The sequence below is a fragment of the Rattus norvegicus genome, chromosome 6 (assembly GCF_036323735.1).
Source record: "Rattus norvegicus strain BN/NHsdMcwi chromosome 6, GRCr8, whole genome shotgun sequence".
Taxonomy (NCBI): Eukaryota; Metazoa; Chordata; class Mammalia; order Rodentia; family Muridae; genus Rattus; species Rattus norvegicus.
Window position 1 is genome coordinate 101,089,403 of NC_086024.1, and position 26,652 is coordinate 101,116,054.

At 49.2% G+C, this 26,652-nt stretch overlaps 1 protein-coding gene across 4 annotated transcripts in view; it reads right to left on the bottom strand.

The window, feature by feature from the left end:
• The window catches only part of Sptb (spectrin, beta, erythrocytic), a 126,878-nt gene that overhangs the window by 45,891 nt on the left and 54,335 nt on the right, over nucleotides 1-26,652 (bottom strand). For all 4 annotated transcript variants that reach the window (XM_006240244.5, XM_017594143.3, XM_017594142.3 and 1 more), the window contains 8 exons: nucleotides 23,758-23,959; nucleotides 5,258-5,409; nucleotides 3,452-3,625; nucleotides 2,653-2,744; nucleotides 1,948-2,028; nucleotides 1,539-1,654; nucleotides 944-1,056; nucleotides 4-191 (listed from right to left, as the gene is read on the bottom strand). In XM_006240244.5, the coding sequence (XP_006240306.1) occupies nucleotides 4-191; nucleotides 944-1,056; nucleotides 1,539-1,654; nucleotides 1,948-2,028; nucleotides 2,653-2,744; nucleotides 3,452-3,625; nucleotides 5,258-5,409; nucleotides 23,758-23,905 (1,064 nt within the window). In that variant the 5' untranslated portion in view covers nucleotides 23,906-23,959. The remainder of the gene's footprint in view (nucleotides 1-3; nucleotides 192-943; nucleotides 1,057-1,538; nucleotides 1,655-1,947; nucleotides 2,029-2,652; nucleotides 2,745-3,451; nucleotides 3,626-5,257; nucleotides 5,410-23,757; nucleotides 23,960-26,652) is intronic.

Below are 26,652 nucleotides of genomic sequence, written 5' to 3' on the forward strand. Positions count from 1 at the left end.
TACTTGGGTGGCTTCTCCACAGTGCGGTAGGTGCTGAAGGCCTGTAGCTGCTGCTGGACGCCACTCAATGAGTTGGCAAACTTGCGGCTGTTCAGGACGCTAATGGTTTGCTCAATCCAGGTGAGCAGGTCTGAGGCTAGCCCACTGTACTTTTCAATCATCTTCTCAGTCTCAATGGCATGGTCAATGACCTAGGGAATAGTCTTGTTACTCATTTTCATCAGAAGGGAAATGTCACCAACAATGTTGACAATGAGCCCTACCATCAGTGTGAACTACACTGGGGCTCCTGCTTCTCTCTCAAGTTCTAGGTTGGGTTTGTTCCCTGAGACCCCACATTGCTAAGGGAATGGAGGAGACATGTGTGCGGCCCTCTCCTGCACTGTGGTGATGAGTTTCGGTGATAGCATCCCCCTCCTTCAATCCTATAGAAGATCAGTAAGTTTGCAGAGCCCTAGAGGGGCCAGTGCTGCATCTCAAACTTCATTAGGAATCAAGGTTATCTGGGCAGCTTTTGCAAAACACAAGCGAGGCATGCAGAGATGGACGGAAGCCTCTCTACTCTTGAGAAGCAGCGGGGGAAATATAAATCAGACTTGCACAGGGGTCATGCTCTTAGTATACTGTGGAAGCCCTCAGGGTCTGATGTCACAATCAACAAAACAAATTAAGAGCGTGTGGTGCTTGTGGGTGTGTGAGTTTTGGAGACACAGGTCTCTAGACACATGGTCAGACATGGGACTGTAGCCCGTCAGGACAGACAACAATATTCTTTGGAGTCAGCTCAGGGAACTTTGGAGGAGCTGAGGAGCAGGAGTCCTGCACACCAAACTGCAGCTGGGGGCCCAAACCCAAAGCTTTCAGGATGGACAGGGAGACCACACTCAGGGCCTAGGCTGACAACAGAGAAGAGTACTGGTGTGCTGACTGCATAGCTCGGTACCTTGCCGACTCTCTTGCCCTCCACCGCTAGCACCTTCATCTTGGAGAAGTAGTGGTAAAATGCTACCACGTAGGTGATGATGGACTTCTCGTCTGGGTTTTCTGTGAAGACATCTGTAAGAGGGAGACAGGACATTCTCAGCACCAAAACTGGAGCCCAGGAAGGTCATGTTTTAAGCATTTAGCCCCACTTCCTCTGTCATGAAGTTCAACCGTGCATATCAAACGACAACTTCTAACGGTATGAAATAAAGGAGTAGCTAGGTGTAGGAGCAGAGGCCGGATGGTCAGGAGTTCAAGGACAGCTTCTGCTACATAGCAAGGAGAAAGAAGTGCATGGAGGCCGCTGATTTCAGACAGTGCCGGAATCCACGTCAGAACAATAATATACAAACACAGAATGAAGGTTAGCCAAACCCCTCAAGGATCCTCCCCACAAGTCAGGTGTCTGCAGAAAACCTACCACCACTAAGGAGACGAGCAGGGCCCTGGCCTAACCCCAACGTCTCTGTCCCCGTAGCTTGCCAGGCACCTGGACCAGCCCTGGGAAGGAGTCCACTTGACTGCGGCGGAATGGTAAAGCGAGTGTGGCTCACCTTCGGGGTCAAGGAGTGGGATGATGCCCAGCTGACGCTCGGCCACATCAAATGCGTGCTCCAAGTTATGCCGGGCATTGGAGTCCTTTAGCTTGTCAAAGTCAATGAGGTCAGGCCTGAGGACAAGAGCTGATTGTTAAGATGGCGTGGCCATGGGGTCCTAGGCACGGACAGTTGCAACGTAAAGCAAGGATGCTAGACAGATGTAGGGAGTTGGGAAGGCGAGAGAAATGAGACACGAGAGCAAGAGGCAGGGGAGCTGTGAGCTTGGAAGAGGGCAGCAGCATGATGGGAAATCGAGGGAAGCCAGAGGGCCCAGGGTAACAGGAGAGTCAGCAGAGGTACACCTCTTGCCCTCTAGTTACATGCAAGGTCTCAAATCTTTCCCCAGCCCCAGGGGTCCCCGTACCGGTGTTTATGAATTAGGGCATTGAAGGCCAGGCCGTCCTTCCAGCTGGAGGTGAAGTTGGTTACGTTGACTTGGGGGTAGCTGCATTAAGAGAAACATTAAGACTAAGAAACAAATTCTTTTGAGGCCCCAAACAAGTGGGCGTCTGAGCTGAGGTTCCAAGTGCTAGTAGAGGAACAGGCCTGCCCCACTGGAGCTGCTTCAACGTAAGAGCACATCGATAAGTCACACAAAGATACTCCCGTAAACTGTGGCTCATAACTCAACAGGTTCCAGAGTCTGACCACAGTGACTTTGGAAAGGAATCCTGAATTTCAGGCCTAAGAATCGGGTCAAGACAGACTTGAATTAGCTGCACTAAGCCTGCAATAGTTCTGGGGTACTGGTGTCTGATGCCCCGTTGGGGATGGCAGTCTCTATGGCAGAGGTTCTCAACCTGTGGGTCGTGACGCCTTACCAGGAATGAACAACCCTTTCCCAGGGGTCGAATATCAGAGTTTTTGCATGAGACATTTACACTGTGATTCATAACAGTAGCAAAATTACAGTTATGAAGTAGCAATGAAAATAATTTATGATTGGGGGTCACCACAACATGACTGGGTATTAAAGGGTCACGGCATCAGGATCATTGAGAACACTGTCCTAGGGGAAGCAAGGAGCCAATGGGAAACAGGGTATGGCGGGTTTCCAGGGCATACACACCCGGCTGTCTTCATCTGGCACCACAGAAGCAGAGCATCCTTGGCTGAGCGTGTCTCCCGACCTTCTTGAGTTTGGACAACAATGTCTTGAATCTGCGAGTGGCAAAGGAAGAAAGAGAAGAGCAGACCTGTATCCGGCTCTATGCCTCCCTGCTTTCCTGCACGGGGGTTGGGATCTCCCTGTGTCCTCCATATATCTGTAGCACTCATCTCCATGGCATCCCCACACCCTAAGGTCTTGGGTCCCAGTTGCCTACTTCTCTGCCTCAGTCAACCAGAATGGCATAGAGATGCACCCAGTATCAGGGGGAACGACGTTAATCAGATACCTGTGCAGGAGTTTGAGGCCTGACAGTAAGACATCCTCATGTCTTCCTCTGATGGTATGTGCTCTTAGGGTGGGACAACAGCACGAATGCTGGTATTGCTAACTTGATTGTACTGAGCCGTGGCTATCAGACTGGGAAAGCACACTCTACTGGGTATGTCTGTGAGGGTGTGTCCAAATATAGTTAACTATGGGAAGAAGACATCCCTTGAATGTGGACAGTATCGCTTCCTACGGTCTAGGGGAAGGGTGAAGGAGAGAGTCTTGAATCTCAAAGGAGAAAACGTTTCTGGCTTAAAAAGTATAAAGGGAGATTATTTTTTCTGTACAATTTTTGCAATTTCTGATTATTTCATACACTAAGGAGTTACACACAGAGGGCCAGGAGACAAAACTCAGGCCCTGCAGCAGACGGTATCCTAGCTACAAGTCAAGGTCCCGCCCCCCAACTTCTCCTACACACAGGACCCACCTGGAATCGGAGGATAATCGTCCAGATGAGGCCCAGGACCAGGCGGTGGTTGCCATCCACGATGTCGTGGGAGCCCATGTTTTCCAGGTGCACGCGCTGCTCCTTGAGGAACTGCAGGGCTTTGTCCACGTTCTCCAGGCAGTGGATGCGCATCTTGCCCTTGGTCGGCCTTGGCTAAGGGACAGCATGGCATCATGGGCATGAAGGGACTTCACAGTCACACCAGAGGTGGCTGCACCCTGTTCCAGCTGATGCCATCCACTCTAGCCTTCACCCTCCTGGCCAAGTTCCAGATTCCACAGTCACTCCTGACACTTTTCTTTTTTACATTTATTTATTTTCAATGTTATGTTTATGGGTGCATTGCATATACATCAGCACACCATGTGCATGCAGTGGCCATGGAGGCCAGGGAAGGACATCCCCTGGAACTGGTGCTATAGGTTGCCATCTGGGCACTGGAATTGAATCCAGGTCCTCTTAAAGGGTAGCTGGTCCCTAACTTCTCAGACATCCCTCCAGCAACGCCTCCCTTTTAGCAAAATTCAGGTGGTTTCTGTACCAAGCATTCAGCCAGGCTTCATGAGAGCCCTTCTGGATCTGACGCAGCTTCTGTGGGTGCTAAGTGACAGTCACACTCAGTAACCCAGTAACAGACAGTGAACTGAGTATTTGCTGTGAACCAGGCACGGTTCTGCTAGTGAGTGGTAGGAAGGCTTTTAGATTGGTGATTAACAGTGGTCCCATCCCTAACAAACCTTCCACCCCTGAATGCCCCAGCCAGAATCCAAGGGGCTTACTATTAGTGCTAGTGCGTGCATGCGTGCGTGCGTGCGTGCGTGCGTGTGTGTGTGTGTGTGTGTGTGTGTGTGTGTGTGGGTGTGTGTGCAGATATGTAGGTGTGTATCTGAGGACCACCTCGGGTGTCCTTCAGTCACTGCTCACAACTTTGTTTGAGTTTGGATTTTTTAAGACTGGCTCTAACTGGTCTGGAACCTGCCAAGGAGGCTAGACAGGCTGGGCAGGGAGTCCCCAGATTCCTATATCCTCCTCCTCAGTGCAGGGGGTACGAAAGCATACATCCCACCTTGCTTTATGTGCATTCTGAGGGCTGGACTCAGGTCATCAGGTGCTTTACCTGTGTCCCCTAACTATCTACAAAAGGGATCCCCAGGGCAACTCTTTCAAGTGGAGTTTCAGTGTGAGCTAAAAGGCAGGAACTGCAGCCTAGAACTGAAAAGGCAGAAGCAGAACACTTTTCATTCAAACCCCATCTCACAATGCCTCAGTCTATACACGGAGGAAGTGGAAGGCAAAGAAGACCCTGCCTCATAGGCCCAAGGCCACAAAGCAAGTGGCAGAACAAAGCATGTACCCTCACCTACCACAGTGCTGAGCAGGGACAACCGAGAGCCCCCCTTGGGTTTCCACCTGGACCTGTGGCAAAGCACACAGCAAACTTTCTCCCCCCCTCCTCTCCGTTCTAAGAGGAATGCAAATTTCTCTAACAGCTTCATATATCTAGGCCCACGCATCCCAGCTCCAGAAACCCAGAGTCCAGTGAGAAAGGCAGAGCTCTGCATAGCCTCTGGAATGAGCCTGAAGGGGTGGGAGTGGTCAGAAGGGGCGAGAAGTTCTGGGAAGAAGTCAGAGACCCAGTCAACCACCCAGACCCTTGAAGAAGAACATGGAGAAACTCTGGCAAGTCAAGGGAACCCACTTTGCTCTAGAAAAGGCCTTTCCTCAAGAGGTGTTGACGGCACCAGCCACAGGCTGGGAGGGGCCTGGCGCAGATGAGGGCCTTACCAGCATCTCTCCGGAGAGCACCTCCAGCAGCTTGATGAGCATGCGTCCATCCCGCAGGTCCTTGTAGAGATCGCTGATGCGGCAGGACACTCGAGCCAGGTGGGAGTTCACCCATTTCGTAAAGGTTTTCTTCTGAACCACTTCCCGCTCATCTGGGTGAGAGAAGCGCTGGGGTGAGCGCCCGGGCTGGGAAGGCTGGTGCAACATGGAGCTGCAGGGCTTCTCTGTAATTCTAGAGTCACCTTGGCCTGGCAGAGGAGGCTGCTGTAGCCATCCCCCCACCCCCCATTTCTGGGAGTATGTGCCAACCTTGCAAGTCTGTCTCATTTGCCTTCCCATTCTTGGGGACCACAGGCCATCAGAACTAAGGAAGTGGTGTGGCCATCACCTCCACCTCCATCCCCAGCACCTCCACCTCCACCTCCACCTCCACCAACTCCACCACCACCACCATCTCCACCTCCACCTCCACCTCCACCAACTCCACCACCACCACCATCTCCACCTCCACCACCTCCACCAGCTCCACCTCCACCTCCTCCACCACCTCTACCTCCACCACCACCACCATCACCTCCTCCACCACCACCTCCACCACCACCTCCTCCACCACCACCATCACCTCCTCCACCACCAGCTCCACCTCCACCTCCACCTCCTCCACCACCAACTCCACCTCCACCACCACCACCTCCACCTCCACCTCCTCCACCACCTCTACCTCCACCACCACCACCTCCACCTCCACCTCCTCCACCACCTCTACCTCCACCACCACCACCACCTCCACCACCACCACCATCACCTCCTCCACCACCACCATCACCTCCTCCACCACCACCACCACCACCTCCACCACCAACTCCACCTCCTCCACCACCAACTCCACCTCCACCACCACCTCCTCCACCACCAACTCCACCTCCACCACCACCTCCTCCACCACCAACTCCACCTCCACCACCACCACCATCACCTCCACCACCACCACCATCACCTCCTCCTCCACCACCACCACCTCCACCTCCACCACCTCCTCCACCACCACCACCACCTCCACCACCACCACCTCCACCTCCACCTCCTCCACCTCCACCTCCTCCACCACCAACACCACCATCATCTCTGCATTGTAGCAAGACACCCTGATCGGCCACCTGTTTGAAAATGTCAGGCAGAACAGTCTGTACTATTCTGTTAAATCTATTAAATTCAGATTTTAATGCCAGCTCCATCGATCTCTCCATCAACCATCCATCCATTCACCCCTCCCTGCCTCCATCCACCCATCCATTCCCTCTGCCTAGACTGCTCTTAGCATTCTCCCACAAGCCCTTCACTTAATTCCTATTTGTCCTTTAAAATCAGGGCAAATGGAATCTCAGGAGGGCCTTTCCTGACCCCCTGGGCTCCTCCTGTGTGTTCCTGCATTCTCATTGTCACTGATTAGTTGAATATACGTCTTTCCTACAAGACCATGGGCTCATGGCGCCCAGAGAAGCTTGTCACATTTGCCTCTCCATTCTCAGCTCTGAAGCTCAATGCCCGGTAGGCACTTTGTAGCTCTATTGCAGGTGACTAGTGAAGCATTTATTCGGTTCTGTCACAGGCCAGCCTGTGCTAGTCCTAATGACACACTGTATGCTCTCAAGCAGTCCCTGCTGTGGAAAAAAACAAGCCAGAGAGGAGTTGGGCTGTGCAGCGCCTGGCCCATACTAAAGCAGCTTAGATGGGTACCTACTTGTACCTCTGTGCAAGTCAATACTGGTGGGGAATTCAGGCTAGGGCTTGAGAGTGGATAGAAACTGTAAAAATGAAGGGTAGAGAACGGCAGAGAGGCATAGCAAGGAAGAAGAGGAAAAAGTAAGAAACAACAGGACAGAAGAAGACAGCGAAGCCCTCGTCATTTGGGTTTGTGAACAGTGTGTGACCACTGGCTCCCAGGCCCTTGAGTTTGAAGACTGAGGCCGGGAACTGACCCCACAGTATGTCTGGGTCTGGGGGCCTGCAGATCCCCGGACAAAGAATGTGTAGGTGGGTCACAGGCAGAGTGAACACAGGAGGGAATTGTTAGCACAGGGAGAGGAGGATAGCTATGCCTTCTACTGAGTACAAACCATGGAAGGGCTGGCTTTCTAAATTATTAAATATCAGGCTTAACACAGCAAAAAGAGGAGCTAAGCCAGGGCTGCCCCTGGGGCACGATGCTGGCAGCTTGCATCAAATTCCTTCCTACCTCGTGGCTATTTTAGTGTTAAGAACTCAGCGTCTTTATTCATCTGTTCAGCCATTCAACGAATGCTTACGTTACAGCCATGAAGTGCTCAGCATTGGGTGGAGGTGGCTTCAAGGACAAACCAGAGGGGCCCTATCCTGAGAAGACAGACTCTATAAGGAATTCAATGGGTGCATGTGTCACACATAAACACTTCTAAGGTAGTACTTTAATAAACCCGCCATGAAGAGGAGGAGTGCGGTGCTCCTCTGATTTTAAATGAATGTAAATCATGTCATTCATTCATTCCAGGCCTCTGGGCCAAGGAAATCCCCATGTACCCTCTGTCAGCAGCAAATTAGAAGGTTTTCTTGATTCAGGGCTGTTATAGCAAAAAAAAAAAAAAGTTTTGATGTTATGCTGGACAGAATGCAACTGTCTTTATTCTAGGGTATGCTGGGCTGGGATTGCTCCATCCATACCCCAAGGCCTTCCCTAGACCTCTTTCTTTCTTTCTTAAATTTTATTTTATGTATATGAGTACCCTGGCTTTATGAATACTAGAAGAGGGTATTGGATCCCGTTACAGATAGTTATAAGCCACCATGTGGTTCCTGGGAATTGAACTCAGGACCTCTGGAAGAGCAGTCAGTGCTTTTAACTGCTGAGCCATCTCTCCGGCCCCTAAACCTGTTTCTTAAGTCAAAGGTAGAAGGGACCTTTGACCAAGGGACTGAAGGTTTTAGCCACTATAGAGGTGAGTACCCTCAAAAGCTAACGTCTCTCTCTTTTTTTCTTCTAATTTTCCTGTTCATAAGATTCTAACGATTTCACTACCTGGTGCTAAACTCTGTTTAATTTGTGCCTGGAAAAGAAAACGGACATGCTCCTACTAGAGACACAGAATATAACTCCAGGGTGCTGGGCTGGCACAAACACTGGGGTCTCATAAAGCATCCTGAGCCCTCCTCAGTTTCCAATACGCAATGATGCTGGAGTTGCAGGCTTGGAGCACGGCAGATGGCCTCTTGGCTGCCTTAATTTAAAGGGTGGGGGGAGATTACCCAGAATCCCTAGCACTGTGAAACACTTTGCAGTGTTGAGGCACGGGAAAGATTCCGAGAGGCTAATGATGATCAGAAGCAGAGTAAGGGCCCAGGGGTGGGGATTAATTTCCATTAGCTGTTCATTCGGCTGCACATTGGCACGCTCAGCACATTCCTCCCTCAAGACCTAGACACTACTCAGGAGCCATCTGAGTGCAGGAGAGGCCAGTGGCTGTGAGCCAGCTGCACTGGAAACCATGGTAGTACGAGCAGGAAGAGAGCAGACGGTGCAGGAGGCCTGCTGTTCCTAAGGGACCCAACCATCTACCCTGAAGAAGGCTTCGGCAAGGCCGTGCAGGAGTTAATGCTTATTTCTAGAGCCCTGCCCTTGCCCATGTAGGAATGGGGAGGGGAGGTGACCATGGACGGGTCCATGCCTCCGTGGTTTGGAGCTTGGTCTCTGCGTTCTCTGCTTCTCTTTCTTTCTCACTTCTCAAGTTGGGGCCACACGCATCCCCTCACATGTTAGGGCTGCCCCAGAAAACGCATCTTCTTCCCCAATCAGCTCTGACCTAGAATTACTGTGAGGGTGTTGTGACAGGTATCTCCTTACAACTCCTTTATAAAAGTGTAGCTTGAAGTCAAATGTACCCACGATACTGAAACCCCCAAACATCTACCCGCTGACAAGCAGGGCTATATAAGAAAAGTGCCGGCACACAGAAACGAGTCATCCTTCCACGACAGTCACCACCTCTAGGGGACTGTCCCAGAGGCCATTGGGACATAAGACACATGGTTCACACTCCCTCAGTAAGGATCTGTCTCAAGCAAACAGACACAAACTCACTAAAAGCTAGTTTTGCAGCCATCTAAGAGATAAAGTGCAGACTAATCGTGGCCATTGGCTTGACTACATCTGCCATCAACCCAGCAGCTTCGTGTGCCTGGGAGGGATTCTCTTGACTGGCTCTTTTGAGGTTGGGCCACACCCTCTGATGGCAGCCCACACAGAAGGACATGGAAGAAGGAAACACTGCTTTTTGCCTGTTTGCCCTCACTCTCCCTGGCAAAAATAATCTATTCTGTTGGCGAGACATTCCTTTGCTGGTGGCGAACTACTTCAGAGTTCCAGTGAAGACTGATGGCTAGAAGCTGCCTAGGCTCCAAGCACCCGCACAGATGGGGACTGCTGACCCATGGACTGAACAACTACTGAATCATTGGCCTTCTGATTGGGAGACAGCCTCTGTTGGACTACCCAGAAAGACTTCAGCCTGTAAGCCACTCTGATGAAAACTGCACACACACACACACACACACACACACACACACACACACACACACACACTTTGTTCTATCAGTTCCCTTCCCTAAGATATCGGTGAACCCTGACTGATACATACAGGAATGCCGCATAAAGTAATACTGGATTAGTTACCGGATGAATCGCACTAACACCTATGGGGTCAATGCAGAGGAGAGAGGTCTGTGACAACAGGAGTTGTTAAAAAGGTCTTCAAGAAGAAAAGCACTTTGGAAGGGCAAGAGGAAGAGAAATGACCCAAGCAGACATGGGTGGAAGGTTGTTCGTGGGATACTGGGGAGCTACAGGTTTGGAGACATAGAAAATAGGCTTTCAGTTAGACATGAAGATCTCTAGGATGAGAGGCTTGGAAACATAGACTGAAAGGCCCTGGGTTCAATTCCCAGCTATCAAGAAGTCAAGGACAAGAGCTAGGGCATGAGTGGGAACAGGAAGGACTATTTAATGTTTAGATTTAATTCTAGAGACAAAGGGAACCAGGGAAAATGTGGCAGAGTCAACCCAGAATTTTAATTCTCAAGGCCTCTAATGATGATAAAGAAATGGTTCAGGCTGCACCTTGGGGTAAGTCTTTAAAGTCTACACAGATACTACCTTAAAAGACCCTCAAGGCCTACTACAAAAGAAATTCTGAGCAAATGGAAAACTCAAAATCACACAAACGTCAAGTATAGTCTTGTGATAAAACCATGTGCCATTATCATATGAAAGGCAGACTCAGCAATGAGGAAGAAATAGTCCTAGCTACATACAGACATCTAACAGCTGATAAAAGTGCATTTCAAATACGTGAGAAAAAGAAAAATGGATTATTCAGTAAAAGTTTCTGCAAAAGTAGGTGACAGCGGGGTTGGGGATTTAGCTCAGTGGTGGAGCGCTTGCCTAGGAAGTGCAAGGCCCTGGGTTCGGTCCCCAGCTCCGAAAAAAAAGATCCAAAAAAAAAAAAAAAAGTAGGTGACAGCTCATACTTCAAATTCCAGGAAGGCCTTTATTGGACCAAAAGCTGGAGTGCACAAAATGAAACTAACAAAATACAGTAATCAACCGTGGTAGAAGAGTTGTTTAATAAAAGGCCAGGGGAGGGTCCGTAGGGCGCAGAATCCAGAGCCAGAAGATGAAACATTGAAAGCTCAAATGTGTTAAAAACTTTTGTGTGAGGGATAGAACTCTGTGAGCTGGGGAGAACTAATGAGGGGGAAATGCCACCGAGGGGACCACAGAAGTTGCTTCACGTGTGAAAAAAACACTGCTCTAGTTTGGATTTGGAATGGTCCTCAAATGTCCCATGCAAAAGAGGCTCCATCTGGTCTACAGCTTGCTGCTACTCGAAGGCAGTGGAAACTTTAAGATGTGGGGCCTGGTGGGAGGCCTTCATGTAACTGAGGCTTGGGGTGGGTGGAATGAGGATGGCCTCTGTATTGGAACTCTTGATCCCTAGTTGGTGGCTCTTTGGAAAGCATTACGAGGTACAGCCCTGTTAAAGGAGGTGTGCCATAAGCTTTGAGGTTTCGAAAGCCCAAGGCATTCCCAGTTAGCTCTCTGTGCTTACCTGTGGATGAGGATGTAAACTCCGCTGATGGTCCAACTGCCTGCTAGCCTGCAGCCTCGCTCCCTGCCGTGATGGTCATGGACTCACCCTCCCCAGTAAACTCTTTCTTCTCCAAGTTACAGTGTGTTAACATAGCAATAGAAACCTAAGACACGGCATGTTCTCAAAGGACTCAGAGGACCCAGGATTCTGTCTCCCTCCTTGTCCTTCCCGTCCACTTGTGTGTGCATCTAAATCTTGGCTGTGAGGTCACCAGCTCCGATCTTCTATGTGCTTCCACTGAGACATGCTGCCTCACCAAAGGCAAAGTTAAATAGGCTATACATTTGTAGCTTCAAAACCTGTGAGCCAAAATAGACCTTTGCTCCTAATAAGCTGACAAACTTGAGAGTTAGTTTGTTACAGCAAAAGAACCTGGTTAGCACAAATGACTGCAAGTTAAAAGGAGGACAATTAACAATGCAAACGAAGGGATTGGGGATTTAGCTCAGTGGTAGAGCACTTGCCTAGCAAGCACAAGGCCCTGGGTTCAGTCCCCAACTCCGGGGGGGAAAAAAAAAAGAAAGAAAGAAATAATAATAATAAAAAAAAACCAATGCAAACGAAGAGCTAACAATAAAGACTATCAAAATCCTTCAATATAAAAAGCCAAGACTCTTGGAGAGGCAGATTACAAGCACACTCATGAGGCTGAGGCATGACTGTTAGTTAACAGCACTCCTTGCTCTTGCAAAGATGTGATTTTGATTCCCAGCCTCTCCATGGTGGCCCAAACTCTCTTTTATTCCAGCTCCAGGCAATCCAATGCTCTCTTCTGACCTACATGGGCACCAGGCACACATGTGGTGTACATACATGCATGCAGGTTGTACACACAAATATAAAAACAAATTGTCCTTATTGGAAAAGACAGCTGGGAAAATGTTTCTCTCAGATTTTGATTACTGGGAAATGGTTATTAATTGTCAGCTACAAGAGTGGTATTAGGTTTAAGTGGGAAATGTTCTTGTCTTTCAGAAACACAGAGAAAGGTAATTAGGGGAAACATGATTATCTTTAATTTACTTCGAAATAATTCAGCCCCGAACATGCAGATATGTCAGTAACACTAATCCCACCAAACGAAGACATATTAGCAATACTAAAAGACCTCAAACACGCAGACATGTCAATAATACTAAATATGGATGGTGGTCTCTTTTGCCTTCACCTCTGCTATTTTCGTGTTTGGAATTTCTCTTACTAACAGTAAAAAAGCAAAAGGAAAGAACATGAAGACACACGTGCTTCACTTCTCAGATGGAAAAGTGATCAGAAAGTCTGATGAAGTAGAACTCTGGCAAGACTGTGAGGAGCAGAGCCGTGGGAGCACATCTGTGGGGAGCACGGCACTCGTGTGTCCTGGAAGGAGTTTAACTGGGCCAGCCTCTATGAAAAGCATGTGGCAAAGATGATCTCAGACGCACAGCCTTTTCCCCTAGTGACTCTATTTCTAGGAATTTGTCCTACAGCCACACTCAGACATGTATACTCAGGTTCACTCGTTGTAGTGTTGGAAACAGTCAAAGATTAAAAGTTACCTAAGGGGCTGGAGAGATGGCTCAGCAGTTAAGAGCACTGACTGCTCTTCCAGAGGTCCTGAGTTCAAATCCCAGCAACCACATGGTGGCTCACAACCATCTGTAAGGGGGCCCGATGCCCTCTTCTGGTCTGAAGAAAGCTACAGTGCACTTGTATACATAAAATAAATAAATCTTAAAAAAAAAAGAATTATTAAAAAAAAGTTACCTAAGTATACACAATTAGGGGACTTGTTGCATCGAGATATGTTCTTACAATGGAAAATTACTTAACTATAAATAGAATGAAGACCCTCGTGTAGTGATATACAATAGTTTCAAGATATACTGGGTGAAACACATAGAACTGTGCAAAACTTAAAAAACAAAGCTCTGAAAAACCAATAGAGACTACATGTTTAAATATGCATAAACTATTCAAGGAAAGATACATACGATGTGGTTAACACTGTGACCCAGCTATATCCTGGTGCCTGTAAAATTCCTTAAGTGCTTCATGCCCCTCTCCCTTTTCTCCATTCAAAATGTCTCAAAATAAAGACTTGTGGGCTGGGGTGGGGGCGGGGGCAGGGGCAGGGGCCGGGCGGGGGAGCCCAGGAGGAGAGCACTTGCCTAACATACAGGAGCCCCAAGGTTCAAACTCTAGTTCCAGAACAAATAGAAAGCGGAGAATGGCAGTGTGCATAACCAACAGTGCAGCTCTTTATATTCTGGTTCCATCAATGAGGATACCAAGGAGGTTACATAAGGAGTTTCGGCAACAAAAGAGGTAAGATATATTTTGAGTCGAAATTTGGGCTCAAGCCATATGTATGCATAATATGACTTTATAAATAAAAATAAATAAATCTGGGTGGTAAGACTATGTATGGGTGGTATTTGTTTTCTTCTTAATTGGCCATATAAATAGTTTCTACAATGACAATAAAATTAAAAAAAGAAAACTCTACAATTAGCATATAATACTTTTAATAAGAAACAAAAGATGTCATAGAGACTAGAGTAAAAGCTCATAAGCCCCAAGGAATAAACGATAAAAATTTTAAAAGGGCAGCCTTTTTTTAAAAAAGGGCAGTCTGCATTTTAACCAGTTCAGAGCCTAATGCTCTGGGCAAAATCATCAGGAAAGACAAGTGGGATAAGAGTGGGTGAGAGGCAGGAGGAGGCCTGTGATTGCCCCGTGGAGCATGCGCCTGGGCCAGACTTGAAAAGCAGATTCCCAACTCGAGCTTTCTCTCCAGTTCTCTCCCGGAAGCCAAGGCTTAGTGACACAGAAGACAATCTCTTATACAGAGAAGCATAGGTGCAGGCCTTCTGGGACACATCCTCAGTGGTGTTAGTGACATGAACTCTATTCTTGTTTAAGAGAGGATTTTCCCTTTCAACAGTTCACTCCCAGTACACTGTGAACAGTGGAAGGCCGTCCCCCTGCCCTGCAGAACTGATAGTCCAGTTAGAGTGGATCTCACGGAAGAGCTGCAAACCTGAACAAGCACATAGGAATGATAAAAGCTGGGGGCTGGGGATTTAGCTCAGTGGTAGAGCGCTTACCTAGGAAGCGCAAGGCCCTGGGTTCGGTCCCCAGCTCCGGAAAAAAAAGAACCAAAAAAAAAAAAAAAAAAAAAAAAAAAGCTGAACACGGTAAAGTCAGCTAGTTAGCTAGGAGTAAATTAATGTAAAGGAAAACAGGAAAGCCATTAGAGCAATAATCTACATACTTGCTAATGAGAACAGACAGCGTATTTTGTGGAAAATATTTAGAACTATAACCAACATTGTAATACTTATATAATCATACCTCTATCAGCATTAAAATAGCTTTATAAAGACATTAACAATGTCTTTAGCCTTTTATTTTTCATCTTTTCTATGTTAAAATAGTGCATGCGCTATTCTTGGTTGCAACTTGACTACATCTGGAATTAACTAAAACCCAAATGGGTGGGCACACCTGTGAGAGATTTTTCTCTTAATTAAATCATTTGAAGTGGGAAGACCCACCTTTAATCTCGGCCAAGCCCCCTGCTGGCAACCTAACTAAGGACGTGGAAGAGGAACCTTTCTGCCTGCTTGCCTTCACTAAGTCCATTCCCTCTCTGGTACTGGAGCCTGCTTCTTGGGGATCTGATGTAGACCACCTGAGACATCCAGCCTCACGGAGAACCTGAGAGAAAGCTACTGGATTCTTGGACCTTCTGTTGATAGGCAGCCATTGTTAGATTAGCTGGACCACAGCCTGTAAGCCATTCTAGTAAGTCTCATCTATATACAGAGATTCATTCTATAAGGTCTGCTCCTCTAAAGAACACTGGCTAATCCAGGGGACAACTAGAAGATCCAAAAGAAAACCAGGATGAATGGCTAACTGTGCTGTTTATTAGCAGAACGAAGTGCTTGCTGACCTCCGGGCTCTCTCAGCTCGTCTCACTCCACCCCTACCCTAACTTCTCCGGTCCATGGGCTTCCCTTCCACCAGCCTCTCATTCCTGTGCAATCCTGTCACTTCAGCCATGTGCCCTCTTGGTTCTCATGACTCTCTAGGTCCTCTTTCTGGGTCTCCTTTGCGCTCACGCTCTCTGCCCTCCCCCTCCTCTCACGACCTTGCTCAGTATACTGGCCATGTTTCTCTCCCTGCTCTAGACCCTTCCAGATGCCTCTGGCTGTGCTCTCCCTCATGTCCACAATAAAGCCTTTCTCCTCCACCATACCTTAGAGCAGCCACACCCTCCCATTATTTGCAACCAGCAAGTTTGTGTGTGTGTGTGTGTGTGTGTGTGTGTGTGTGTGCGCGTGCGTGCGTGCACGCGCACTTCTGGGGGCCAGAATACAAAGCAGCTAACTGATCAGAGCAAAAGCTAAGGAAGATTTCGAATTTGGGGCTCTGGACGGAGAAGAGCTTGGTGGCTCTGGGATAAAGCTATAAATGTGTTGGAGGACAATGATTCTAGTTGCCCTGAGTAGGTGGTATTGGACCCAGAGCAGCTTGGGCATGGAAACCAACTAAGAGTTAGTGACAGACACTTCTACTTGAGGTAACCCAAAAGGACTGGATGTAAAATAACATGAGCTCATCTAGAAGATTCTAAGGCTCAGGGGTTTGTTGTCCCTGGCAGGTGACAGTATCCTGAGGCTATAGGCCATCAGTGACTTCAAGGTTTGACCAGAGAGCCTAAAGAGGGTGCAGGTGAGGAGAAAAACAGGAATAAGCATCTGGACTGGGGTATAGAGACGGAATAGGGAGGACTCAGGAATACGTAAGACAACCTAACAGTCTAAACAGCACTGTGATCCGTAAGGTCACTTCTACCCCGTCTGTACACGGCGAGGGAGGAATTCCATCTGCCCATTTCACAGGGACAACCTGGGTAAGGGTAAAGCACTGCACACAGACTCGTGTCCAGGTGCCAGCTATTGTTAGACTTGGCTGGCACTCATTGGGATGCACGGCTACAGGTCAGGATGGTCCAGGATACAGCCCCAGTCCAGGCAAGAATTCCTGGAGGGCCTAATGATTTGTTAAAAAGGTAAAATTCTCTGTCCCCAAGCCTGGACCCAAAGCTCCATCAGTCATGATAAAGTGGCACTCTGACCTTTGTTGGTGATGTCGATGATAAGTGGCTTCTGAGGTGGGTGAGCTGGGAGAGCCTGGAGCATCATCTAACTCAAGTGGTCTGGTGAGGAATGAGAGCTCCACAGAACAGAAAAGTGGCTGAACCAAGGTCGCTTGACTAGAGCATCGGAACAGAAGAATCAGCATCGGAAGGACATCAGCGACTGCCAGCATGAGTCACTTTTTCCCCACATGTGGTGGCCTTCCCAGCCCAAACAGCCATCTGCCCTTCCTAGACTTCTGCATGGCTTCCTCATACCTCTGTCCCCGGGTCAAAACAACCACCTCTAACCCAAACCTAACCATACCACTTCCTTGCTAAAATACTCCGATGGGTGGGAGCAACCCTGCTCCCCATCCCTCCTATCCTGGCACATGGAGCTGTCTCAGTTAACAGCTTCTCCCTTTGACCATTCAATCTGCCATTCCTGTTTCAAATACTCCCCTTTGTCACCTTTTTTCTGAGGTTCCTGCTGCTTTCTTCCAGGACTTCTCTATGGCCTCTGAAGCCCTGAGAGATGACTCCTACACGCCCCCTCTTCCTCTACCATTAATTTATGCTTGGACTCCAGCAAGCTTAATGGGTGAGCTATAAGCAATGGTTGATGCTATAAATTTATATAGTGTTTCCAGGAAATCTTCCCAGTGTTCAGAATAGTGTGTGTGTGTGTGCACGTGTATGCGCACATGTTATGTGTGTATATGTGGTATGTGTGTATATGTGGTATGTATGTGGGGAGTGTATGTGTGGTGCACATGGTGTTTGTGGTATGTGGGTGTGTGGTGTGTAGTGTGTGTATCTGTTATATGTGTATGCATGTTGTATGTGTGTGTATATGTGGTATGTGGTGTGTGTGTCTGTGTGGTGTATGTGTGTATGTGGGGGGTATGCATGGTATGTGTGTATATGTGGTGGGGGGAATGTGTAGTGTGTGTGGTATTTGTAGTATGAGGTGATGTTTGGGTGTGTGGTATGTGTTATATGTGTATGCATGGTGTGTGTGTGTGGTATGTGTATGTGGGGTCTGTGTGTATGTGTTTTATGTGTATGAGTGGTGTGTGTGTATGTGTTGTATATGTGTATGTCTCTCTGTGAGTCTGTGTGTTTGTGTGTGTGTATATGTGGTATATATGTGGAAATGTATGTGTGGTGTGTGTGTATGAATGTGGTATGTGTGGTTTGTGTGTGTATGTATGTATGTATGTATGTGCTGTGTGTGGTATGTGTGTGTGTTGTATGTGGTGTATGGGGCATATGTGTCTATATTATAGGTATGTGAGTGGTTGTGTGTTGAAGATGTGTGTGTACGTGTTGATGTGTGTGTATATGTGGTGTATATGTGGGTGTATGTGTGTGGTATGTGTGTTGCTTGTGGTATGTGGGGGGTGTGATGTGTGTGGCGTGTATGTATGTATTATATATGTAGTATGTGTGTATTTATGTGGTGTGTGGTATGTGTATGTGTGTTGTGGTATGTGAATTGTGTGTATGTATTGGGTATGTGTATGATTATTTGATCCTTTCACACTTGACAGTAAGGTGAGATTTCCAGGCTGATCCAGTTTCTAGCATCTAAAAGCCAAAGTATTGGGATGCAAAGTGCTCCCAGACTCTTGCCAGCAGCCTCCCTAGCATTCTCTCGTACTGACATGATAAAAAGAGAAAAATGAACACATTGAACAGATGCTCTGAAAACAGCACCCTCGGCACCTCTTCAGCATGCAAGGGAGGCCTCAGGGACCGGGGCTGGGATATGACTGCTCCTGGGAGGTCTGGCATTGGAGCCTGCCCTTGGGGATGGAGCTGACACTCCACAGGAATGTCCCAAAGATGGAGGAGGCCACTAATGTGGCACACTCAGACGGCGCGGCATGGGGAGGGAGCAGAGTCTTATTATTAACCTCGCTGCATTAATATTTGATAAAGCGTCTTCACAATGATAGATAGTAGTCACCCATGTGAAGGGAACAGCCTGGCTCCGCAGAGAGTCTCTGAAAACGATGAATAGCTTTCATCAAGAGAAGAGGGGAGAGGGGAGCTGTTCCATCGGAGCAGTGCCTGCTGGGTAAATGTGAACACCCGAGTCAGATCTCTTCACCTATGTAAAGGCAGGGCGGGTGGCACACACTTGTGTCCCCTTCTGGGAAGGTGGAGAAAGGTGGATTCCTGGGGGCTCACTGGTCAGTCAGCCTAGCTGACCCGGTGAGCTCCAGGCCAATGAGAGACACGACTCTAAAACGGTGGGAGAATCTACAGAGTGACGCTCAAGGCAGACCACACAGTCAGGGCAGCACAGTACCCTCTCTCATGGGCTTCCTGCACAGGATACAGGCAGCCTCATCCTCAGAGAGGCTTGCCTGGGCTGGGGCTCGGTTTCATAACTGCCTACCTCCAAGAGGAAGCTGCTGATCTAACTACTTTTCTCCCTCTGATAGTACATTAAGATGGCCGCTGATGAGTATTTATCTGAATAGTATGTTATCCAATATATGATTCTAAATGTTTTGAAATCTGAGAAGACAAAGCAAAGCAAAACAAAACAAGAAAATCCTAAACCCCCAACACTTTAAAAGCTGCCATTAGTGTCACCACCTCAGGGATCAGAGGTAGCTGGAGGGATGCTGTGACCATGAAGAACTGATGTCTTGGTGGCAGCTGCTTTTCTGAATCCACCAACGGGCTCTCACGAAGCAGTGGATGCCCACCCACTGAGGAAAAGTCCTGCTCCCTAAGAGAAATCAGACACCCTCTGGACACAAAGCCCTTTCTGGGTCACTAGGAGCAGCAGGATCCTGGCACCAGTGGAGAAAGCAACCTGAGGGGAAGGTCTTAACGCATCTCTTAAGAAGACTCTGAAGGCCGGGGCTGGGGATTTAGCTCAGTGGTAGAGCGCTTACCTAGGAAGTGCAAGGCCCTGGGTTCGGTCCCCAGCTCCGGAAAAAAAAAAAAAAAAAAAAAAAGAAGACTCTGAAGGCCATGGGTAAAGACCAATCCATGCTGCCCTCTCTTTGGGGAGCCCCAGGGCAGCCATGGAGGAGCCAGGAGCAGTGAATTGGAGGGCTGCCACCCTGAGATTCTGCGGGCATATCTGCTAGTTACTGAACTTAACCTTGGGGCCTGGCACTGTGGGTCAGCAACAGTGCTCATCAGAGCAGGGACGCAGCAGGCGGTGCCCCCACTCCAGATTGGATGGCGCTGCTGCGTTCTTTAAACTGCCATTGCTCATTCTCACTGCACAGCCTTGTCCCACTGTCAGGGAGGAGAGTACAGGGGGAACACAGAAAGGAAGCCTGCCTCCCTTTTGAAGCATCTTGGATACGCAACCCAAAGGCAAAGTGAAGCCAGCTGCATCATGCCGGGCCTTGTTTCAAAGGAGGGGCTCTGTCTAGTGTCTCCCTTAGTAACTGTTTCACTGGGCAACACACAGAAAGACAGTCAGCCTCTCTTCCTCACAGGTCCCTCGGGAGACTCAGGGCTGCTCTCTGTGCTGCAACCTTCGAGATGCATCTGTGTGCATGGAAGGGCCATAAATCACAGAAATCATGTAGTGAGCGGCATATGGGGTGCGGGAAGCCAAGCTGTGTGCCTGTAGGACGGGGGCGGGGTTAGGGGGAGGAGGCTGTAGGAAGGCAGAGCAGGGGGAGTCACCACATAGACTTCCTTTCTGGGGCATCTTTGTGTTGCCTCTTTTCTGTCCCTCCTCTTCTGCCCAGGCCACATTTGTCACAGGCATTCTCACTGGGTACATAACCAAGTACAGGGAAGTGTGTGCGCAGGCAGGGGGTGAGGAAGAGTACAGTGGTCAGCATGCTGCCTGTTACAAGTCTTTGCTGTCCTCAGCACTTTACCTCCCATTCAGGCGAACAAACATGTTTGTGAGTGGTTCCTAACCCAAACAGTGCGAGAGGAAACAGGATTCCAGTGACAGTGAGGGTTAGCTATCAGATGAGAGTCTGTCACTTGAAACACCAAGGCTGGAGCCTTGGGAAGGACAGTTTTGGCTTTCCAGCTGTTCCCTTCCCCTAACCCTTGAGGCAGACCCCAGAGGGAGAAATGTTAACACCACAGACACCCGTCAGAAGGAAGCCTCCAGGCTGCCCACCACTTAGCCTGGCAAATGCTGCCAGCCAGAGACAAACTTTAAGAAGTTAAAGTATGCTTATAGACCTGAGGGAAATACTCCTTCTGGGCTCCTGCACTGCACGTCCACCTCCCCTCCACCCTACCCCCACCAAGGTCAAACGCATTCCGTCTCCAAGTTCTCTCTCCCATCCCCTACTTACTTTAGTCAGATACCTCAAAAGTCATTCATTCTAGAGCAAGCTCAGGTTTTTATACACAAGGGCAAGGTAACCAGATGGCTTGTTTATTCCGGCCTAGCGGGGGTGGGAGTACCAACATTGAAACAAAACACAGAATAGGGAGTGCATTCTCCAGCACTGACAGAAAGTACACTTAAGAGACTGAGAAGATGGGGTCGATTAACCTGAGGGTCAGGAGATGCAGGAGGACCAAGAGGGTCCACCATGCTGAGAAGAGCAGCTGGCAAAGCTCACTACAGTCTGGTTCCCTGGGCCCTGAGCGCTGAAGACAAAGCAAAGGTCTTGGAATAGTCAGCCTCCTGAAGAGACACAGGGCCCATGCCCAAGATTTAGGCTAATTTCTGAAGTCCCAAACTACTTAGACACTGGGAGAGGAGACAGGATCCAAGTGACAGTGAGGGTGGCCCTTGGAGACCCTAGGAGCCTGTTTCTTTCCCAGGTAAAGTGTGAGTGTGAGGGAGGGGGTGGATGGGTAATTAAGGAGGAAGAGAAAGTCCCAGAACAGGCCAAGGTAACTGAGCTGGTGATCTTGGGCATTTGAGGTTGAGAAAGGACAGCAAGTATTTATAGAGAGCTTTCTTGAGACCAATAAAATCTACTATTCACTGTTTTTTGTTTTTTTTTTTTTATTATTATTGCCTTTTCCTTTGTCATAAGCTTTAGCTTATTTGCTCTTCATGACCTTGGGAAAGTACTGCCACCCACTTTACTGCCTGGGAAGGACAGCTAGGGCTCTTTCGTGGAGAGGGCAACAGAGGGAGGATGGGGGTTCCAGTCTGGATCTTGTGACATTTTCTACACCATAGATCTTCAATAGCAGAAATGAAAATGGTGGTCCACAGCCAGCCCAGCATGTGTACCTGCACATAGAGGCCATGCAAGGACCTCAGGTTGACATGTTTACTTGGTAACCAGGCTTCTAGTTAAGGTCCAGGCATGGGATTCTCTACTCTGGGAGGGCAATGTTCCCTCCTGATGGGGGATTCCTGTCCTTTAGAAGGTGAGATGCTCTTGGTGATGAACAGACCTAACAGGCACAGCCCGCGCTGGGGAAAGCTGTTTCCTGATCAACTAGGACTGGCTCTGAAGTTTCCTGTTGAGTGCCTGCTCCTCTTTGTCTCTTTGACCCATCTCTGCCGCTTGCCCATTGGCTTGTCATACCTCACTGCTGTACTTCCCCAGGTCAACTGGAGATCCTCCGAGTACTTCTGAGTTCCCAAATTACACACAGCCTTCAACTCGCAGCTCGTGGCGAATGCCCCCACATTCGGATTCTCTGTGTATCATGTCCTTTGCTTTCTCATTGCTATTTAATTTATGTGCCTTCTCCACAGTTCTTCTCCAGTTCCACTCATGCTAATTAATTGTGAGCACAGTTCATTTTCCCCTAATAGATTACAGTCCTTAGAGACAGATGCTATATTGAATTTATCTCTGCAGTTCCCCACTCTCCTTTCATGTTTAGCTGGGGGGATAGATTTAAACTTTGTGGGCATACAACAAATAATGACTAAAACGAAATTTACCTAGGTTTCCAGTGTGTGCACTCATATGCACACATGGGCTATGAAATGGATCGAGTCCTGTTAAGACACAGGAAAGGAGATGCCACAGTCCCTATCTGCAGTGAGAAGCCATTCCCAGGGGACCCAGGTTCCTGCTCCTGCCTCCAGGTTTCCCAGGAACTAAGGCCTCTGAGAATAGAGAGGAGAGGAAAGGAAGAGGCAACCTAAGCAGGACCGTAAGACAGAGAGAATCACCCCAAAAAGCGCCTATGGGAAAGTCCGAGACTTTCCTGCAGGGATGTTGTTCAGGTGCAATCAGGTAAAGGCTATCTCCACCCACATACACACACACACCGCCACACAGCTCAAAGTTTCTTTATTGGCTAAAGATTTAAGATTCCCCTGAGTCAAGTTCCGGGGAGACAATAGAAACAGTTAGTAAAGGGGGGAGGGGCCCTAAAGCATCGAATCTCAGCCAGCCAGCAGGAGAGAAGCCATTCTACTAGAGATGTTAAGATATAAGATATCCCCCACACACACACATGCTCGCTCTCGCTCTCCCCTCCTCTCTCCCCCCCCTCTCTCCCCCCCTCCTTTCCCCCTCTCCGCCCTAGCACCTGGAAGAAGAGCCTCGTGCCATACTAGGGCTCACATGCAGAGGCTCCACCATAGCAAGGGAGGACATGGATCTGTTGGGGGTTGCAACTATAACCTTGTGACCCCCCATGGCCTCAAGCAGTACCTGCCAAGGCCGAGACCCCTTAAAGAGCCTGGCTGAGCTGTTCATATCCAGCTATGTACAAACTAGTAAGGCACTGTTAAGCACAAATTCAATCCCAGTTCAAGAACGAGAGGCTCCATGCAGCAAACTCTCCTCCCAAGGCACATTGGGAAGGACGCTGTTTTCAATTTCCTATCTTCCTTCGGACCACAGAGGCGGTGATGACAACTGCTCTCTCCATACATATAGGCAGGGCACTAAGTGCACAGGCCACCTCTTGAACTTCTGTCTGTGTAGCCCCTCAGACCCTCCTTTACCCAGACTTTCCTCACTTTTGACTTTGGTCCCAGGTCACTTGGGACAGAGACAGATGGCAGAACACACCCTCCTCCACTGCCAGCATTTCCCAGCCTCTCAGAGCAGCCGGGAGGATGTGGGGGATTCTGGGACAAGCTGCTGAAGCCTGTACTCCCTGGGCAAAGGGTGCTCTCTGAACATGACAAAGGTTCCCCGTCCCTGCAATACCAGAGTTCACTACAGAAGCTCCAGCACAGCAAGGAGGGCCATGGACCTGATACGGATTGCATCTGTGACCTTCTGACCCCCCAAGGCCCCAAGCAGTACCTGCCAAGGCCTTGATCCGGGACCTCTCAAAGAGCCTGGCTGAGCTGCTATCGTTGTCCAGTTCATCATCTGGGGCGTCCCAGCGGGCATTAATCCGGCTGTATGGTGGCTGGTTGCCCACGTTTTCAAACTCCGTGGCTGATGTCATGTCAGCAGGCTCTTCTTAGCAGCTATGCCTGGCTCAGTCTTCATGGAAGAGTCCCTAGGGGACAGCAACACAGTCACACAGTCAAAGGGTTAGCCTCCGAGCCCCCTGGCTCTTTTCCTCAGTGGGAACTTATTAGGGAAACCCAACAGAAGCAGATCCTATGGAAGCCACCCACTGTCAGGGCAGTTTCTTCCCCTGGGGTCTCAGGGTCCTTCCTGTGTTACAAAATATGGCAGCAGAGAGTAACAGCGGCAGTGGCAGTGGCAGTGGCCAGGACAGAGTCAGAGAGAGCTGCATGCCACAGGGCCCGGATGGCCAGCAGGTGGAGACATCAGTCCCGGTGAGCCAGCTTCCTTCAAACCTGCTGCCCGGGCACTTGAGAGACAGTTCTCCTGGGAGCCAGAGGCTGGGGATTGTGGGATTGGAACTCAAGGAAGAGAAACCTCAGACATGGACTAAGACTGGACGTCTGCCTGGTGGTAGAGACAAAGACAAGAAGACACACACACACACACACACACACACACACACACACACAGAGAGAGAGAGAGAGAGAGAGAAGACTGGGTTTGACTTAAAAGGAACCAGTGTGGTGGTGGGTGGGTGGGTGGGGGTGGAGAGTCTATCAGGCGGCCACTGAGACTCCACCCTTAACAACCGGAAAGCCAAACTTCTTTTTCCCCCTTCTTGAAAGTGTGAGCAGTGGCTGGAATAAGGTCTTCTGTTGGATCCCTGACCAGACCAAGCATCCTAGGGTAGCAGTACCAGGAGCTGTGTGCCATGACATGAGGAGAACTGGGTACGTTAGGGACTGAGTGCCAAGGGAAAGGACGATCCATGTGATTGGCCAATGCTTTCTTTCCAGGGAAGTTTGGAGGCACTCATAGAAGGACGGTAGAACGGCACAAGAATCTAAACGAAAGGAAGAAAGCAGCAGGAGCGACATCAGCACTGAGGCAACAGGGAGCTGGCGAGTACCTGGAGGATGGGAGAGATTGGAGAGAAAAGAGACTCAGGAAGCGGTGGGGGCCATCTTGGTTACCGATGTCCAGGGCCTTGGAAAAATTACTGCCTTCTCTCATCTGTACCTGGGAACTCAAGGGATTCTAAATTCAAATCTGTATTTCAGAATGGGGGCCCAGAACCTTCACATTCAAGAGAGTAACTGTGCGTGGAAAAGCCAGGGAGGTGGTGAAATGTAAGTAATAACTACTGTACACCGTCTTCTCACACATGCCGACGTGTGGGCTCACACCCCTCATGGTCCCCAGGAGCCACACACAGGCAGGAGAGCAATGCTTGCTCACCACTCTGGGCGCGACTTCAGTGCTTGGACCTTACTTTTCAGACTTAGTCACCTCAAACTGGTCTCCCAGTCTGATAAATCAATCCCACCACATCCCTTTGAGGTGAGACAGGAGCCAGAATTATCTACCCTAACTGCATGAGGGAGAAAAGACACAGGATGAGGCCTCCCCAAGGTCGACTACCACTACTGTGGTGGCTTAGACGACAGCCAAACTGTAGCCCTGTTTTCACCTTGACTGGAAAGGTCTTAGGGATAGGGAGAGATTGGGCTATTAGAACAGTGTGCCCCAGCTTCTAGGGCTGTAGGAAGGCATTTACGGCTCAGGGCAAAGAGAACGTGCAAAGTGGGAAAGCCAGTCACCATCCTGAACACAGTATCCCACACCATGCCAGGCCCGTGCTCAAGACTACTTTGATCCCTTTGAACAGCCCGTTCTCCATAATGAGCCAGCTGCTTCTAGGGCTGAGCTCTCCCTCTTGATGGTCTGAGCAGAGACAGCTGGAAAAGGTTTCCCTATGCCTCAAGTCTCCCCCATCTCCCTGGAGGAATGCAATGACCACTGGCTTGGAAGTGTGAGTCAGACAGCTGACAGGCTGACCACCACCTGCAGGGCCACAAGCTTATCCAGTAGCCCCTGAGAGGGGCCAAGTTGCCAGAGGTGAGGTAAGATCGCCTGAGCCCCAGAGGTAACCAGACCCTGGCTCATTCCCTTCATCCCGGGCTATTTTTAAGAGTAGCTGAGAGAGGCCCAGGCTGCGGGTCTGGGAGTGAGATTACCTTAGCTATGGCTCCGTAAATAAGTCTGCCCCAGAAAGATGAGCCCAAGCAGGCGGACCAGCAGAACCAGTGTGCAAGACAAGATTGATGGCCCTGGGTGCAGGAGATCAGGGACACAACAGCAATTCATCCTGCTTAAAAACGCCATCCTTCCTGAGATCGCAGCTCACAGAAAACAGCAGCCAGACAGTGGCTCTGCCAGGAATGTGGGAAAATACATTTGTGTGTCTGAACAAATGAGTCTAGTGCGTTTGTTTGTTTGTTTGCTTGCTAATGGAAGAACCAGATCCCTGGGGATAGATACCACAGAAGAAATGAGAATGGGGTCTCTTCCTCCTGACACCTTTCCTAGCCCCTGCCCAGCTGACAGTTTTGTCAGAGTCAAGGGGTGATGAGCTGTGTCCACATGTTTTGGCCAAGATGGTCTCAGAGGGGACGGATCTAAGAGCAGGCAGATTACCTGTGGTTATTCCTGAAATGAACAACATCCCTCACCCCAGGCCAACACTGTGAGCCTGAAACCAAATTCAACCCTGGACTTTCTCAGTGTCAGCCACATCCCTTCTATTGCCATCACCATAACCCTTCAAAGGCCTGACTAAAAGAACCACCTAGGCTGAAGAGAGTAGCATATGATGGGGTCTGTGGGAACATCTAATCA